General features: G+C 38.6%; 1 protein-coding gene across 5 annotated transcripts in view; it reads right to left on the bottom strand.

Annotated features, from left to right (window-relative positions):
- Nucleotides 1-17,929, bottom strand: part of MICU3 (mitochondrial calcium uptake family member 3) — a 52,146-nt gene extending 34,217 nt beyond the window's left edge. For 4 of the 5 annotated variants that reach the window (XM_064710457.1, XM_064710454.1, XM_064710458.1 and 1 more), the window contains exons 1-4: nucleotides 17,379-17,701; nucleotides 5,111-5,264; nucleotides 1,647-1,678; nucleotides 736-814 (exon numbers count right to left, since the gene is read on the bottom strand). In XM_064710457.1, coding sequence (XP_064566527.1) covers nucleotides 736-814; nucleotides 1,647-1,678; nucleotides 5,111-5,264; nucleotides 17,379-17,672 — 559 coding nt within the window. In that variant the 5' untranslated portion in view covers nucleotides 17,673-17,701. Of the gene's footprint in view, nucleotides 1-735; nucleotides 815-1,646; nucleotides 1,679-5,110; nucleotides 5,265-17,378; nucleotides 17,702-17,905 lie in introns of those variants that run through there. The other variant, XM_064710459.1, reaches the window with a different exon arrangement.
- Between the last annotated feature and the right edge of the window lie 1,020 nt (nucleotides 17,930-18,949).

The following is an 18,949-nucleotide window of genomic DNA, read 5'->3' as shown; positions in this document are numbered from 1 at the left end:
CCATAAAGTGTCCTTTTATAACAAGTACTTGTGTTTGCTTTTGAAAATATTTCAAATGCACCACCACACCTTTGCCACTCTCAATATAAGCAAAGAAATATGTAGATTATTTATTATAAATAGCTTTTAAATGTCTGTAAAGCCATAATTGTTTTATTTCCCTATGTTTTTTTGTTGTGAAGTGATAGAGCTTATTAAGAAAGAAAAAAATACAACCGAGGAGACAGACAGCGACTCTTGGCTCTTCACTTACCGATGGTGTGAGTTTTAAAAGCTATCAAAGCCTCATCTGCAGAATTTAAAGGAATATATAACATTTCTGAAACTGTCTCTTTGTGTTGTGTACAAAATGCTTTTCCAGTGATATAAGATAGCACTACTGTCTTTAGAAATAATCACATTATTGAACCTATTGAAAAGAAGTAAAAAGATATTGCTTCTTTACTGAAGTAAAGAAGTCTATAGTCTGTCTATAGTCCAGATATCATTCATGGCAACAAACTGAACCTGAAATATTCAAACATCTGCTTAACAAATTATGAGTCCCCAATCACTTAAAGAGGTTAGTTAGAAGCTGGCATCATTAAAACACTGTAGAGATTACATGGAACTTTTCCATGCTGTAAAATGTAGAATGCAATTTCTTTATTTTTGAAAATTGGACTCAGATTAAAGAACATCATCACAAAAAAGTTAATAGAATGGTAATTTGGTTAAGGAAAATAAATTCTTCACCTTTCTCATTAAGATTACGGAAAAGTTTGGATGATCCTTTCCAAACCGGTGGTGTCTCCATAAGGATCTGATTCAGTTCCTAAAAAATAAGGTTTAAGAAATTTAAAAGCACATATTTCAGTATTTAATTAAGTAGTTAATAGATAATGATTAAATTCTAGGATATCAATACAAAAGACAAGGAACTGCATGCAAATCTACCAGAGACTTGAACTTCAGTTACCACAATGATTTTGGAATTACTCAAGCACTCCATAAATTTTTGCACACATGATTATTGCAAGAATTACTCATCTGCATGAATGCTAAGTTTTTGCTGAGCTGGAGAGAGACATGCAATGTATTTGTGGCTGAAATAACTCACCACTGGTCATATTGACTGAAGCCAAGGATAAGTCCCCCTGGATTTCAGTAAGGTTTTCATACAAAATCTGAGCAACTGTTTTAAAACACTCGACCTGAACTAAAGAAAACTTCACCCGTGAATACGAATGTACTTTACTTAAAATGCAGGGAAACAGACAGGGGCTTTTTGAACTTATACAAATGAAAAAAAGAAAAAAAAAAAGAAAAAAGAGGCCCTTAAACACCACAAAAGGGAGAGAGTGGCATAAATATTTCAGGCAGATTTGGATACACTTATTACATCTAGACACTAAGAAATGCAGTCAGGTATAGACTGAGGGAGAAACTGACAGATGATTAAATCAGTAAATTCACCAAAACAGGCACTGCAGCTAAAGTATTTGAAATTCTGGATTCAGCTGAGGCTGAAGGGACAAAAATTAAAAAATTAAAGTTCCTTTAACGTATCCTGCACCTCTACATTTACATCAAAAAATTCAACTACCAAAATGTAGTTGAATTTATGGTTATAATGGTTATAAGACCACACAGGAATTGTTGCTCACCTGCTTTGAAAGTGATCGCCATTTTTTAGCATCTGCAAAAAAAGAAGTTGTTATGAATGCACAGGAATTTAATTATGCCAATGTTGTGCCATAAAAATTGGGCTACATCTATACTGTGTTTTCTACACAAAGAATTATTTGCCTTACTTTATGAGTGTAATTGTCTTTATGATATTACAAAAACCCTTTAACTTAATACATACCTAAAGTCCTAACTTCAAAGAACCAATTCAGATGTAGTTTTTAATCCAACTCTGCTTCAATGAAGGAAAAGACCTTCAACCTCCAAAATATGGCTATATTTTAAGGATTTAAAACATTTAACAGGAAACAGAGGGCATTCATGCTAACCCCTGGTAACAATATTCTGAAATTATTATTTAGCAGCAGTAGTATTAAAATGCAAATTGTAAGGAGACCTGGATTACAATTCTTGCTTCATGGACCACTGATACTTTTTAAAGCAAATACAGAAAAAAAGCCTTTGAAACTACACCAAGTGCTAAGACACCCTTCATCCCTTCCTACTACCTCACATTCCTTTTCCAGCCTCTGTCAGGCTCAGTTCTCTGGTAGCTGTAACTGAACAAGAGTTGTCCATAACCATTCAAGAATTCAAAACTTAAGGCTCATCACCACATTCTCAAGACAAATATTTGTACAGATTCAATATTATGATAAGGCATTGTGAATATTAGAATTCACAAAGGTCCAGAAATTAGCATTTTATGTGGTCAACTCCATAACAAAGTTTGGTAGGTAAAGGCTTTTTTTTGTAGAGCAAAAGACACATTGGTATTAGAAATCCTTTACTCATAATGAACTTCATGCACCATTAAATAATTGAAACAATACACAAGCTACCTACTATGGTCTTCCATCAATTCATGGTTAGAAATTGACTGAAATTTTAATTTTATATCTTGGTAAAGGTTTACACCAAGACTGTTGACAAATCTCACTCTAACTATGGTGAAGTTATATCATGCAACATCGTAGCATGAGCTAACAGATTTTTCTTACATCTCAGTATCAAGCTAAATTTACTATAGTTAGCACAAAGGGGAAAAATATATTTCATCTTCTCTTAATTTGCTTTCTCAATATTTAACATATATTCAGATTATAAAAATGTATCAATAATGACTCTTAAAAATAATGTATGTTCCCAAATGAAAGCCTGCACCATAAAGGCGGAAACAAGTTAATGACAGCAAGTCATAATAACAAGTTAATTTTTTTTGCAATAAATGTCTGGAGTAAAAAGTTACATTTTATAAAAGAAAACACACTCTTACCATATTAGTTAGTGTTTAATCAAAAAAAGGAAGTGAACACCCTCTTGACTTTTGTAGGGTTTACATGATTTCTAAAGTAAATCAATCACAATAGACACACTCACTCCATCACAAATATCATTCAGGCCTAACATTATTAGCTTTTCTATAAAGTAGACATAAAGAGCTTCTATAATTGTACTTCAAAGGGAATTTTTGCTTTTTGACAAAACTCAAGACCTTTCTAGTCTTCATTCATAAAAACCCCAGGTATACATTCTTTTTTTATTATGCAAAATATAGATGGTATAGTATGTCTGCCTGAATGGACCCAATCATATACAACTTGCAAGTTATTTATAAAACTATCCCAAAAGTAAAAAATAAAATGTTTAGAATGCATCATTAGAAAAAATCCTTCCTTAAAAGTACTACTTTCAACAGAGCAAGACAGAAAATTGACCTGCCCAAGAAGAGAAATGGTACTTTGGCAATGCTGCAGTACAAAGGTTAAAATTACCATAGTCAGAGATGAGAAGCTGGATGTGGCAATCTGTGGGTCATCTATTTCAGCTATTACTTCCTATTTATCAGCCTTCTGTCTCAATTTCCCAGACCACATGACCTGCACGAGAATGAAGTGATCTACTTCTACTTAATTGTAATCCTTTAAAATAGCTATGTCAGCCATGCAATCTCTGATACCACAAAACCTAAAAGACACCCAGGTTAGTTTTGCTTTTGGTCTCAGAGGTGAACTGGATGAACAGAAAGGATTTTGATAGAAACAATGTTTGCGACACTGAATTCAGAAGGGTGCCTGACTGTGCAACTCCAGATCTCTTCTCCTTTTCCATGAGACACACAGAATGTCCTTATGAGCTTAATGATTTTTGGTTTGATTTTGTTTTTAAAATCTAAATACTTGCTTTGTGAGAGAAGGAAGCAGAAAATTCACCAGCATGGAAAAATATTAATAGCAAACCATACATATAGTATGGTCTAGCCAATAAAACTATCATAAAACAGAGTTAAACCACAATGTTTTAATGATGTCCAGTATATATAGCACAAATGTTTCATGACCATACACAGTGAAACCCAACTCCACACTAACAAAAAAGGGAAGAATTGAAGTTGTGAGCAGAGGAAATAGATAAAAAGTGCTGATATGTATTTGTATTAACTTGTGCGATAAGCAATCTGCTTCCTCTCTTTTAACTGCAAAGCAAAAAAAAAAATTGCTTTCTGGTAAGAGTTTCAAAGTTTTGCAAGTTTTCACCATCTAAGCTCTATCTTCTGTCTTCACTGTTACAATGAGATTATATCTTTATTCAAAAGTTACAGAAGTTTTGATCACTGATGTGCCATGACTGAATTCTTTACTCTTGTTTCATTACTGTTAACAGAACAAAAGGGAAAAATCCAACATCTGCACAGAACTGTAAGAAAACTTAAGGTGGGTGATTATACATGTCACACCTGAGCAAAGATATTCCCATTCTCCAGAAGTTCTGTGCTGCTACCAATGCACTGCAAGCCTGAGGGCCAGGAAATCAAACTAGAGCAAAAAGGGATCACCTTACTATTTAGTCACTCTTTGATAATTAAAGCAAAGATTTTACAACAAATGACCTAAAGTTGATAGTTAATTTTACATTAATTAACATATAGTACTAACACTGGCAATGTTTAAGTGTAAAAAGTTGATCCCCTGGGGGACTATAACTCTGACTCAAAGCATGTTATTTATCATGTTATTTATCATATTTCTAAATATGATGCAGTTATATCTTATTTTAGCCTTTTAGAAAATGTGTATGTTGCCGGCTTACAGAGAAACTCCACAAAAGAGGAAGCCCGAGTTGTACAGCAATGCAGGCCTGCTCAGAAAGAAACTGTGTCAGTGCAAATGGCAGAAATTAACTTGCCATCTTTCATGACTATTGAGCTGTTTGCAACATTTCAGACAAGAATGTTTAACTAGCATACAGATGTTTACAATCTAGTAACAATCAGGACACTCTTTGTATGCACTTGGACACAATTAAAATCCTGAAGATGCAGTAGCTTTCTACTACAACCAGAAACAGAAGCAGGAATCAAAAGCAAATGGGAAAAAACTATAAACCACAGACATTTTCCCATTTTCCCTGGCAGTTCTAGCATTACAAAGCTCCTGCTTACGTTTGGGTTCATCACTGGTAACAGCCTGGATGAAGTCATGTGGAGTCATGTACAGCTGTCCTTCAAATTCCAGACTGGCAAACCTACGAAACCGTTGCTCCCGCGGAGTTGCATAAAGGTGTAAATCTTCCAGGTCTGATCTGCTGTCTGTAACCTTCAAAGACAGAAGGAGTCAGTTTCAATCTATGGAAAACGTTCTGATTTACAATTTTTTATTTACTATTTACAATTGCCACATTCACCATAAAGGAACTGTAACTGTAAAAGTGATAATTCATAAAGTCAAACATATCCAAGTATTTTTCTATGGTAAGAGTTGAAACTACTATGGGGACTTCACTGCTATCATTTTCAGTCTTCTACAACTTTAGCAACAATCTTTGGGTATTGAAATTGGTGGTACTACCCAACCTCAGAAGAAAAAATTAAAATATAGAGAATTTCAGCTCCTAAATCATAGAAGAAGGGGAACCTTAACTCAAGGAAATCATTGTAACTTCAGCAGGCAGACTTCAAACAACTCTGCCAGAACTACTTCAGTTTTCTGATAGTTCCAGAAGAGAACAGAGTAATACTTTTTCTATATTGCTTCTTAATATAGAGGGCAGCTGTTGATAGTAATAGGCCTCCGTAATATGATCCAGTGTAAAGCTACCATATCTGTGGGAACTGAAGAAGAGAAGAGCATAATTATAATTCCAGAGTTACAAAAGTATAATATAGCATTAGGTTCAAATATTATGAGAGCCTGTGTCAGGAGTTTCTGGTATATTTCCCATTCAGCTGATTTAAATGTAAACTTGGTAGCCCAAAACTGTAAATGTTCTAAATTCTCACATCCTTCTGTGGCACTGCCAAACCTTTAATAGAAAATATGCTACTGCTATCTGAAAACTCTTTTTAGACCATAATGAGGCAAATTCCTCTGTGGAATCATTATCTTGAAGAAAATGTAAGGATCAACATTTTTTCAGAAATGAAGAAACCAAACCCAAACTGATTCCTAGAAGGAAAAGCAATCATATAGGTAACTTCTCCCATTATGTTGAAATAGGAATGCAGCATCTCATCAATGAAATCTCCCAAGTTGCTCATCATTCCTGTCATTTAATATCGTATTCATAAAATTCTCCATCTGTCTAACTACGGAACACAGAATTTAACTAATATTATGGTTTCTTTTAACAACTAAGAAAACCAACAAATGTACTTTATTTTTCAGAGAGGCATCTGAACCCAAACATAACTTGTAAGATGTCTGCAGTGGCTGTCCACTTAGAGATAACTGTTCTCATATAGAAACACAAACTGGTTTTCCAAAACCTTTTTAAGAATACATTACAGATTTCAGCAATTAGAAGCAAAGACACATTCATACTGAGTAGTCAAAGATCTGGGCTCACTTTTCTTCAGCTTTTCAAACAACATTCTTAAACAAAAGATTGGTGAGACTACTGCAGTCAAAATTGTATGGCCTCAGTTGTAATTAGGAGATTAAATCAGACGTGTAGAAATGAAACATCAAAAATTAATGTGTCTAGAAGAGGTCAAACACTTTCTAGTTGAAAAAAAAAATGTTTTATAGGGAGCCTTACTACTTAATAGCTTATCTAGGACATTTTAACCAGCCTTCTATAAGGACAAAAGACTATTGACTGTGTATTTCTCTTTCTGTATTTCTCTGTCTCTAGTTCTTTTGAAATCATTGCTCCATGTGTGTATGTGTGAAAATGTTTTGTTTCAACAGATGAACTTGTCAAAGAAAGTAAGATTAAGAGAAAGGTTGATACAATAATTTAATTTTTAGTAGACTGTTCTAAAAATATTCTGCACTCCTCCTTGAGAAGCAGCTCTAAACCCGGGCTCCATGTTTTTTATAATTTTCAAATGATTAATAATTAAATATAGGGAGAAAAAGACAGTCTAATAGCCAGACCTACAAAGTCATTTTAAAATGACAGAAAGAAGCAGAATTATTTTGTAATGTACCCACATGCAAGACAAAATATTTCTGTCCTACCTCACTGTTTGAATATTTTGGTCTTACTGATCCTTCAGCAGTCCAGTGGCATTCAAACTATGCATTCATGTGGGAAATACACAAGTCAGTTGTTTTGATAGAACTTGTAGTGACACAACTGATTATCCCTGTATTTGAAGTTTAATAATCTATCTCTTTTTTTGAAATGTATGTTATCACTATTAAGAAACATGCTTGTGAATACAGTCAGGTTGTAAACATGAGTAATAAAGCAGTATTTCTGCAAAGTCAATTTTCAGAAAAGAAACAGCTTCCAGGCCATATTACACACATTGTATGTATAATAAATTGTAGTCAGTCACAATCAATCATACACAATCACAGAAATCTCCAGATAATGTAACTCTCAAATATAATTTCAGTTTTGATCACTGTCAGTATTTAGAGAGCATGTTGAGATTCTTGGCTCTCAAGAAATTCTCACTGTCTCAGGTACTACTGCTTAATATTTCGCTTGAGACGCTCAGAAAAATATTTGCTAAATTCTCAGACACATATTTCAATATTATCTTAAGGACTCTATGCTACTACACGTAGAAAATAACATGCTGCAAACATGGAATTTTAAAGACATGCTTAAAATTTATGCATGTCAGTACTCAGGTCTGCAAAGCCTTAATTTCTGCCTTGTTTTTCAATCCAGTTTCCCTCTGACTATATAGCAATGCCAGTATTTCATGCTCTGGCTCAAAATCATGGTACCCTGATATGAATATTGCCTGCTCCCACAAATAGGAGTACTGCCCTAAAGGCTGATACCTGCATGACCTTGCTCTGGTGCTTTATGTTCACTTTTCCAAGTGTCAAACTGGATAAGGGAACTGCTCTGACTGAGAACTTTTCTATTGGTGGTGTTATTTTTAAGTCAGATAGATGCCTGGGTCTAGCCCATGAAAACAGTTATTTGTTTCAAAGTCTAGGCCACAGGAGCTTGCAGATTATGGAAAAAGAAAATACTACCTGTTCCAGCAGCAAGCTCCACCTACTTCAAGTGAGGGAAATGGTGGGCTTAAACATGATTTTATTCCTAGGAGTAAAAACACCACTTTATTTTGAACTTGGTGGTTTTATCTGAAAGAATCAAAACAACCTATTTCAGCTATTGATCCAACAGGAATCCAAAAAAAGGTAATCAAAGCTTAATACATATTGGATCACTGGTCCATACACTAAATGCCCAAATAAAAGCAAAGTTTGGCTACAGAAGACTCCAGGCACACAATCAGCAAACTGACAAATAAAACTTTCTTTGGAAATAATATTATTTTTAATCCAAATTTCTTCTCAGAGCTTTATTGCTTCTATTACATTTAATAATTTATGTATCATACAGAACATTTTCTCTTGTAAAAGCTGTAATTACTGAGAAGTAACAAATATTCTAATTAAAAAACAGGACATTCTAAAGTATTACCTCAATTTGCAACTTCTTCAGGCATTCATTTAAGAAATTGATCTCAACACATAACAATGGAGCATCTTCTGTTTTCCTCAACATTTGCAAATGATAATGCAGTGATCCAAGTATGAAAATCTTAGTGACACTACCAATTGCTCTTGATTGATTTATTTCATTATTTCACATTTATGCCCATCTTGGGCAATCTTAACTGTAGCAATGGACACAACGGGCACATCTCCAGTGAGGACAGGCTGAGAGAGTTGGAATTGTTCAGCCTCAAAGAAGCCAGGGAGACCTTAGAGCATCCTACCAGGACCTACAGGGGGTCTGCAAAAGAGCTGGAGAGGGACTTTGCACATGGACAGGTAGAGATGGGACAAGGAAGAATGGCTTTAAACTGAAAGAGGGTTGAATAAGATTAGATCCTAACAAGATATTCTGTACTGAGAAAAAAATAATGGTGGTCAGACTTTGGCACAGGTTGCTCAGAGAAGCTGTGGATGCCCTGGAAGTGTTCCAGGCCAGGTTGGACAGGGCTGTGAGCAACCTGGTCAAGTGGAAACTGTCCCTGTCCATGGCAGAGGAGTTGGGAACTAGATGATCTTTAACGTTCCTTCCAAACCATTCTATGATTCTTTGAACAAGACATATAAAGTAGGTGTTGAGCACCTCAGGGAAGGTACTGTTGGTGAAGGAGTGAACAAGATTCACTAAGTTCCGATTTCTATTTGAAGTTTCACGAGCTTATCCAGACTAAATCTCTCTGTGCTTAGCAAGTATTTTCAAAAACTTTCATGAAAGCACATCTCTCTGACAAACAAATGAAGGTAGATTTTTTTATGCTACATGTTTACTAATCCTCTTGGCAATCATGCCTACTAATTACTATGATCTTGTATCATGTTACAATACTCTGTCTTTTAAAAAATAAACAGCCCCATTTCCATCACACAGAAAGTCACAAATCTTCTAATAGCAGTTTTATCTTAATTATAGGCATAGCTGCTTATCTCTGGTTTACCTGCACATGTACACTGACCTGCTTTATTAGAAATATAGGGGGAGAAATTCCACAGCTAAAACCAAGAATCTAGCTGGTAGACAAACTTTCCATCCTTTCAACTTCACAACTCAACAAGTAAACAAAAAGAGGCAAGACTGAAGCCTATAAAATCTCATGAACGATATATCATCTTTTCACTGTTCTAAAAAAATTTAAGTTTTAACAGTTGTAAAGAAACAAATTATGGTTATCATCTTTCTGTACTTCCTTCCTCAAACTTTTCTAACTTGTTACTCCACATTTCAGCCCATCCTCCTGTGCCATACTCTTGCAGAAGGACTGCAAAGAGAACACAGCACCTGTTCTGGGTGTTCAAATCAGCTGAAGAGAAAAAATTATCTTGGCCTATATTCCTGCTGATCCATAACACAGAATTGCATATACACAATTGCAATTCTCCCATGGAGGATATTTCAATGTCCTTTTTAAAATGGATTTAAAAGATTCAACAATTATATACAAATCACACTTGGACAAAGGAAAAAGAGGGAAACATTTTTTATTGAAACAAAGTAAGTAAAAATTAAATTGAAGACCAAGTAGTAATTTGGAAGGATACTTCTCTGAAGGTAAAGCATCATTCTTCAATTGGGTGAGCTGTTGTTGCCAATCTGCGCTACATACATATTACAAATAGCCTAAAATATCTGTGAAAGGCCTCAAAAGTTTCAAATTTATTATGAAAACGAAAATATGATGATAATGCTTTCTCACTAACATGTTTCAATGACTTAATATAATTACTAAAAACTATTTTCTGCAAGTATTGTATTTAAAGAGGGCCACCTAAAGCTCTACTTGTAATAATATCACCACGTGTGTCACAAAGCAGTAGTCCTTTAGATGAGAGCTTCTGACACTTTTAAGTCAATCAGCTTTGAAAGCATTCCTTACAGAACCTCCTCAGAGTGACACTTCACAGCAAAAACTGAGTGAAGAAAATCTAGAATTTTTATCAAGCAAATTCAGTGTTCAAAATCCATTCCCATTTTGGGTTCATCTTTCATGTGCTGTGTCTACCAGTAGAGACAAGTCAAAATGCCTTGAAAATCTGGTGTTCTCACCAAAGGTCTCCATGCACTCCCTGAAGTTCCTTGAAGCACAGGCTAATCTATTTCTGGTCCCATGTCCATGTTCATTCACCAGCTGTCTTACCTCAGGAACATTTCCTTTCAGAATTTGGTAAAACATGAATTAACTGGTATGGCCTTCCAGTGAAAGCCATGCAATAACTTTACATTGTCATAACACAATGCAAGGCCTAACACAGGGCACATTCTGACATTGAAACAGCTAAAACTTTGTAGTACTTATGACACTGAATGATCTGAAAATATCAAAAAATGGCAGTATTATGGGCCAAATTCACTGGGAGTAAAGTGCAGAAGATAAAGCAGTACCACATTATTCTTTTTTATTAAAAAACACAAAAGAAATGCTCTTTGTCAAGTGTGAGTCTTGTGTAACGTTAGGTCAGTAATAAGTAAGTTTTATTCTGCGACAAAAGATCTAGTTTTTTCATAGAGGTAAGCTTAAATGCCAGATACATGATTTTTGGAAATTAAAGAAGTAATCTGCAAGAATCCATTGCTGAAACCCAGAGTAATCCTCCAATTACCAGATTCTGAGAATATCCACAAAAAAGGAAAAATGTTTTACAGAAAAAATAGTTAAAAATATATATTCTGTGTGCGCATGTGAGGCAAAAAGCTCCAAGAGGATCATATAAAATCTCACAACTTTATTCCAAGTCAAATCAGTGTTCTCTTGCTTTGTCCAACTGAGATAAAGGAGAGTCTATTTTAGCTGAAGAAGCCAACGTTTACTACTAAAGATATATTTTGCTTGCAGTCAAAAATATGTTTGCTACAGTAGTTTAATGTATTTCAAGTGAGTAGCTTTCTTTGAATTTTTTGTTTGCAAAGTAATCTGTCTTCCATCAATGAGAATCTGTGCAAATTATTAAAATAAAAAGGTTTTCAAAGCAATGCTGTTTCTAACTTCCTTCGTTTATATTTGACTTCAGGCTTATTTAATATGCTCCCATGTAGATAAAAGTAGCACAATTCTGTTTTCATGCTGGGTGGCCAAAAGGTTAACCATCAGGTTTCCAGTGTGGGAAAATCCCAAAGTAGACAAAATTGTTTTGATGCTTACTGAAGTTGTATTTCTAGCAGACTACTCAGATGTAGTACAGCCAACAATTCTGTTAGTTGATCCTGCTTCACTCAGATAAGGAATTTATTATATTATAGTATTTACAAGCATAGGAAGCTGGAATGCGTTTAAAATGCTGTAAAAAGGGCCACATTCAGATATAACTCTGGCACAGGAAATCCTTGCGGTAACAGTGGTCCTTCTTGCATTAGTTTCACTGGGGACCCATTTCACCTATGGCTGTGCTTCAAGAAGCCTTAGTCAGCACGTACATCCAGCCCCACATGTTCATATGTTTCACTGCATGCAACACCAAAACACACTAGTAGCTGGATCTGTCCATCCCAAACATGTGCCATCCATTTTTAACATCACGAGGAACACAGAAATAAAGTAAAAGGTAAACCTTCCTTGTCCTTCAGCATGGCTCTCACCACAGCTGGCAAGCAGTATCCTTCTCAAGATTATGCTGATCAGGAACTTCAGATGGGATCAGCCAAAGAGCAAACCATCTTCATGCATTTGGCAACTTCCCTATGGCATGAAATGCACAATACTTATGAAATAGCATTTGCTGCAAATGGTTTTTGGAAAAGTGATGCTTATGCATCTTTTGCAACAGCATCCTCTTTGAGCAGGCAGGAGAGCCTCCTCCCTAGGGGAGCTTCCCTTACTTTTTGGAGGTAAAGTTTAGTTCTTCTCTTCACAGAGATGGAAATACATGATGTAATGCACTTAGAAATGTGCTGCTACGAAAACACTTGACCCTTTGATTATTTTCACAAAGTGGGAGTTTGACAGTACTGCTGAGATACTAGGGAAAACCCCTTTGGAAACACCCAAGCTATAAAGCTTTCTTCTCCTGGAAATTAATGTGCCTTCAAGAAATGTGAAATACACAGCCTGTGTCCATCTCTCCTTGCCCTTCTTTAGATTCCTAAATCATCTCTGAAGGAAGTGATATCCCCAGAAACTAGAGAGACCATATCTCCAAAACTACACAGACCATATCCCCAAAAACTAGAGAGAGGCCTGGAGTTCACTACCTTCACATAATGACAACATGATTACATAGAAGGCTCTTAGGAGGACAAATATGCCTCATTGGTATTTCCAAGACAATTTTAGCAAGCTTTGCTAATGACACTGAAATTCTGGAAGACAAATATTAACTCCTCTGAGGAACTCTGTCAAAACAACAGTTCTTCCAAACAGATTCTTGCTCTGCATAACCATCTCCTAAACTTTAAAGGAGCCGTCTGCTAGCAGAGCTCTCTCAGTCTTCACCAAAACCTTCAGACACAAAACTAGGAGCTCTGAGTGCAGAATTTTACTTTGGTTCTGAAATGTTCTGTGGCAACCCCCTGGAATTAAAACTGCCAGTTTATTATAGTGTCCAAGACTTCACTCCAAGTAATCATATATAAAGCCCTTGGGTCCAGAGTTATTCTCAGAAAGCATCTGGGAAAGTTAATCCTGTAGGGAGCTTAGCTTCATGCTGCTTCTGCAACAAACCTTACTTTCCACCAGAACACCTCAAGTGTTATGCTTAGTCAAGCAAGCATACTTCTACACTGATCCCACAATCTTTGTCTGATCAAACAGGTTGTCACACCACAGACCCCACGTTGGTGACACATTCAGAGCCTACCTGACTTTTGGCAAACAGCATCTTACTTATCTGTACATAAACTCACAACTCTGTTGCTCAGCAGGTTTCATACTTCAACAACTTTATAGAACATGGAGACAGAGAGGCAGACCATTTTGACACTTTTGACATTGCTTCTCTACAATTCCCACAGTGTCACATACACTTTTTTCCAGTTAGTCTCAAATGATGTGCCTCACTTCTGAACTGGTTAAAAAGGTGTCCCATCAACATCAGTGTAATCATTACTATTAGTCCTGGAATCCAAAACTCCTTTTAAAATTTCCTGGCTCATAAATCCTAGAAGACAGTAGTAGGACAAAGCAACCAACTATCAAGATATATTATACCTTTATACACTTAAATATTCTGTCACTATTGCCAAGCATTATTTCAACTCAGTCACAGAATCTGAAAAGTCAGCTGTAGGGATATTAACTGGGACTAGCATAACTCTCAAAATACTTTCACAGGCCGTATGAACATTATGTGGAAGCAGGTGGCCTGGCAGAAAAGACAGTTGTTCTTTGAGAGTAAATATGTAAATTAAGTTAACTCCTGTTTTTTAGTGTTTGGGAGTATCAGAAAAGTATTCTGCTGTCCACTGGAGCTGCCTGGATGAAACAAGAAGGCCACTTCACTCATTAAACTTTTACAAAAATTCCTCTGAGGAAGTAAAAAAGACATATGGGAGTTCAATACCAGGCATTGTACTGATTTTGACTGGGATAGTTAACTTCCTTTACATCAGTTGGTAGGGTGCTATGTTGTGGATTTGTGACCAAAAGTGTGGATAACACAGAGATGTTTCAGCTGTTGCTGAGCAGCGCTGGCACAGTGTCATGGCTCATCCTGCCTCTCACATTGTCCCACCACTGAGTTGTCTGCAGGTGCACAAGAAGCTGGGAGGGGACACAGATGGGACAGCTGAGCCCAACTTACCAAAGGGAGATTTCACACCATACAATAATTGTGCTTGCTAATAAAAGCTTTGGGGAAGACACAGGAAATGGACACACACATTCAGAACATTTGTCTTCCCAGGTCTCCATTACCTGTAATGGGGATGGCTGAACACCTGCCTGCCCATGGGAAGCAGTGAATAAACTCCTTGTTTGGCTTTATTTGCATGGCTTATTTTCCTTTCCTTCTGTGGTCTTTACTCGGCTTGTTAACCTGTCTCTATCTCAATGCAACAGTTGACTCACTTTTACACTTCCATGTCCCTTTCCCATCCCACTGCTAGAAGATGAGGGAGTGGCTGTGTGGCACCATGTGGTGCCTGCTGGCCAAGGTTAACCACAATGCTACAGGTGAGACAGCTGTAACTGCCTTGGGTATCTGAATACTCTACACTGTGATACTGACTTCAGTTTGTAACTCTGTTAACCTTTATAAATGAAATTATCCATCGTCAATTAATGTTTCAGAATGGATTTAAAAAAAAAAATTAACAGAAAATCTATGGCAGGACATAGATTTCCTCCCCAGAACATTTACAGCAGAGACACCATTTCTGCTTCCAGTCATCTAAGTAAATAGCATTTGGGAAGAGCATGCTGCTGGAGGAGTGATTAAGGAAGAAACATGTAGATAAAAATATTAGGATGAAGTAAAAGAGTGTGGCTTGGATGGAGGGAGGAAAAAGAAAAGCCACTGCATGATTTGCTCTGGTGTGGTGGAATGAGAAACAGCCTGAGATTGGAAATGAAATTGGGAACTAGGGAAATTTTAGAAACTAGAAAATCCCAGAAAGCAGTGCCAGACTTTATGCATCAGACATAAGGAAACAACCAAAAGTAGCTGGAAAGGATTCCAAGATACTTGAGCCTCATCATTCTTTGTTGAGTACTTGACAAAACTGTAAAAATTTCCCAGCAAAACATGCATCACAGCTCTACCAAACTCATCTATACAGAAGCTGCAGGTTATCATTCTCCAATGATTGCTCTAAACACACTATACAGTTGATCCAAGAGCTCCAACCTTAATCCTAGTAAGACCGACACCTCTATGACTTTTCATGACAGAATTTTCTACTTTCAAAGTTATCAGACTTTTTAAACTCTTACACACTATTAAAGTTGAAAGCTCAGCACTCTAAATCAGGAATTAAAACGTTACTGCCCCTGAGGCAACACTAATTCAGCCTTCTAACAAAGGATGTTACAATACAATACCATTGCAGAATACCATGAAGACCATTCAACACAATTTGAACACAATATATGCATCCATTTTCCCATCTCTGGAGATGGTTTAGAAATCTGTATTGACAGAGTTGGTGCTCATCACAGGTCTAGAGGGCAATTATAAATGGATAACAGATAGAGCTCATGGTCAAACTACTCATGGTAGTTCCCTGTCTAGATTCAATTTCAAACTATGGTCTTTCCCTACAAGCCATTCAGTGGAACAAGAGTCAAATAGAAAAAGCACAGGAACCCACGACCTCAGACCAAAAAATTCACAGCTATTTGATCCTCATTTTTAGAGTGCTTTAATTGAAAGGATATTTTTTCAGGAATCCTGAGTACATAGGCATGCAATTGGAAATCAATTAGACTAATCATTCAAAAATAAAAACTTGCAACATAAAACTAATATTCTCAGATATCAGTCTGGATTTAGTCCACACAATTTGACTGGACATATTTCAAGTTAGTCTTTCAAATTTTCTTCTATGCAAATAGAAAATCAAATTAATTAAGAGCCTTTTGCCATACCAGAGCAAGGTGCTTCAAGGCAGTTACTGCCTATACCTATGTATTCCTATTTTTTAAAAAAAATAGGTAAATATAGATATTACATTTTCTAATTATTTTTTAGTTTTACATTAATTAAAATATAAACTTAGTTCTTAATTTTCAACCTAATGCTTTTATAGTGATGTGTATGAAAATTCATAACCATACATCCCAGCAAATTCACTGACTTTCAAAGGTACAGCAGCAATACTTCCTTTTAAAGAAAACTTAGCATTAAGACTGGCAAAGTAAAACAATGTAAAGTTCTGTCAAATCAAAACACTACGAAAAACTGAAACAGTTTGTCTTCAGTCCTCTGTGCCACAGTAACACACTCCAGACACTACACCATGAATAACCAAAAATATCAGATTTAACTTCCCTTCATAAAGGATGCCCCCAACAGAATCTGCCTTTGAGCTAACAATGCAGGATGAAAGGGTGAACAACATTCATACCCAGGCACAAGGCCTCCTATAAAAATGTAGATCTTGTTCTCAAAGACAGTATAAAATAAACTCGGCATAGAGAACGCAGGCCATTTGCACCACTGACTTCCAGTCTTAGCAGATGCCACTCTGACAAACGGCCTCATCACAGCTCTTGACATTTCAAATTAAAAAAACCCCAACCCTATAATTACCATATATTAATTACATAGGCTGCGATGCAGGAGTTCATCCTTATCACAGGAAACTTCATTTTCCAGGTGAACATCAACTGTTCCTTGTTAGCCCTGGTTACTCAATCGCTCTTTTCGCTGAATTGGTCGAACTGAACCGTTATTTGTCACAACGCTGTCACTTCTTAGAAAGTTCAGTGTAAACCTTTCACTCTACAGGAAATTTTGTATTAGAAACGTAACTGTCCTAAGTACAAATCGAAACTCAGGGTTTGCGCTGCCGGGAGCTGTTCCATTTGCAAACCAGCGCTTCCTATTAAAGAAAGACTCGACCAGGACAGCGCCGGGGCCAAACGCAGGGCTCACGCTGCGAGGCGCAGCCAAGCGCCCGCGGCCGCGCTGCGGTGACAGCCGGGCCAGCTCTCCCGATGGCTGACAGCTCCTGCAGGGGCCCAGCCTCGCCTGCCGGCCAGGGGCTGGCCCCACGCAGGGTCACCTCTGCGCCACAGCCCGGGGAGCGCCCTCCCGGAGAGCGGCCCCGGCGGAGCCGGCTCCCCGCGAAGGAAGGGGCGCGCACACACCTACCGTCACCGTCTCCTTGGCAGCGGCCGCCACGGGGATGGGGAGCAGCGCCCGGGCCCCGCCCGGCTCGGCGGCTGCCGGCTCCCGGGAGGGCTCCCGCCGCCGCTCGGACAGCCGGTACCCCGCGAACCCGGCGAGAGCCGCCCCCGCCGCCGCCCAGCCCAGCTCCCGCCGCCACCGCCGCGGCCCGGCCGCCCCGGCCCCGCCGCCGCCGCCCCAGAGCCGCCGGGCCGGCGGAGCGCCGGGCGCGGGCCCCAGGCGGCGGCGCCAGCGCAGCAGGGAGCGCAGGGCGGCCATAGCCCCGCTCCGCCCCAGCGCCCGGCGCACCGAGCCCCCGGTGCCGGCAGAAGCCTCGCGAGAAGCGGGGAAGGGGGTGGGGAACCGAGCGGGCCCCGCAGTCCCCGCCCCACCCCGCGCCGCCGCCGGGCCGCCCGCGGGCGCTGCTCCCGGGACAGGCGGCGGGACGGGCTGGGCCAGAGGCGGGGCGCGGCCTGGCTAGCGGAGATGCGAGGCGGGCAGACCCAACAGACCTGGGGATCCGGCACGGAGCTGGACCGCGCAGTGTGAGCCCAAGTGCCGGGCAGGGTGATGCGGGCGGCTGCCGTGAGCGCGGCAGAGCCGTGCGTGCCCCTCGCTGCCTTCTGCCCGCACACCGGGGCCGCCTGTGCCCCGCATCGTGCCCGGAGCCTCGCCGCGTTACTCCACGGCCTTGCTCCCGGGCCAGTGTGCCGCACCATGCCCCGAGTGTCCTTGCCATGTCAACAGGCTCTCCTCTGATAAATATTCTTGGCGACAGGTAGCTTCCTTAGCATAACCAAGGGCTCGTTGAAGACCAGTTGTGAAAGCTGAGCATGGTCCTTTGTCCCTGCCTGCTTGGTATTGATGGGCAATAAATCTTGTCAGGCGTTTCACGTTAGGGCATTCTTCCATGGTACAACCTGCATCACAACCTACATTAACTTGAAACTTTATAAACTGCACACAAATATTTCAAGATTCAACACACCTTATAGCTTTTTTTTTTTTGCAATGGTACAGTCTTAATCTTTTTCTTCTTTACATAAGTACATTTTACCCAAGTTTCAGCCTTATCCTTTCTCTCCCCCGCTGCCCCCCCCAAATCTTAAATGACTTTTTCTGTTATTATGAACAAGATTTTGGGAAATACAAAAATGATATCTTGATACCCTTTAAGACATGCTCATGCATTTTCAGTCACATTCAGTGGTTATGATATGTGTCAAGGAGTAAGTGTGGGCATCTTTGTCAACTGACAGTCAGTCAGATCATGCAACTGTAAACATGGCCAGGGTTGAGTTACCTCACAGCTATAGCTGGAAAAGCAAGCATCTGGGCTGAATGATGGATTTACTGCATTTCTTTCAAAATTTTGGAGTACTGCAAGCCAGTTCATTCATCAAGTAATTCCCTTGACCACATTATTCCCAACTGTCAAAAACTATTTTTGGAGTTTTTTTAAAAATAATCTACTGCTTTATTTTATACTTTATATGTATGACTCCCAAGCAAAATCCTTGTCTGCAAGTCTGAGTTACATCTCTGTACTCAATGAC

This window comes from Zonotrichia leucophrys, chromosome 4 (assembly GCF_028769735.1).
Source record: "Zonotrichia leucophrys gambelii isolate GWCS_2022_RI chromosome 4, RI_Zleu_2.0, whole genome shotgun sequence".
NCBI lineage: Eukaryota > Metazoa > Chordata > Aves > Passeriformes > Passerellidae > Zonotrichia > Zonotrichia leucophrys.
The sequence above is the reverse complement of the archived record's forward strand: the minus strand, read 5'-3'. Positions and strand labels throughout refer to the sequence as shown.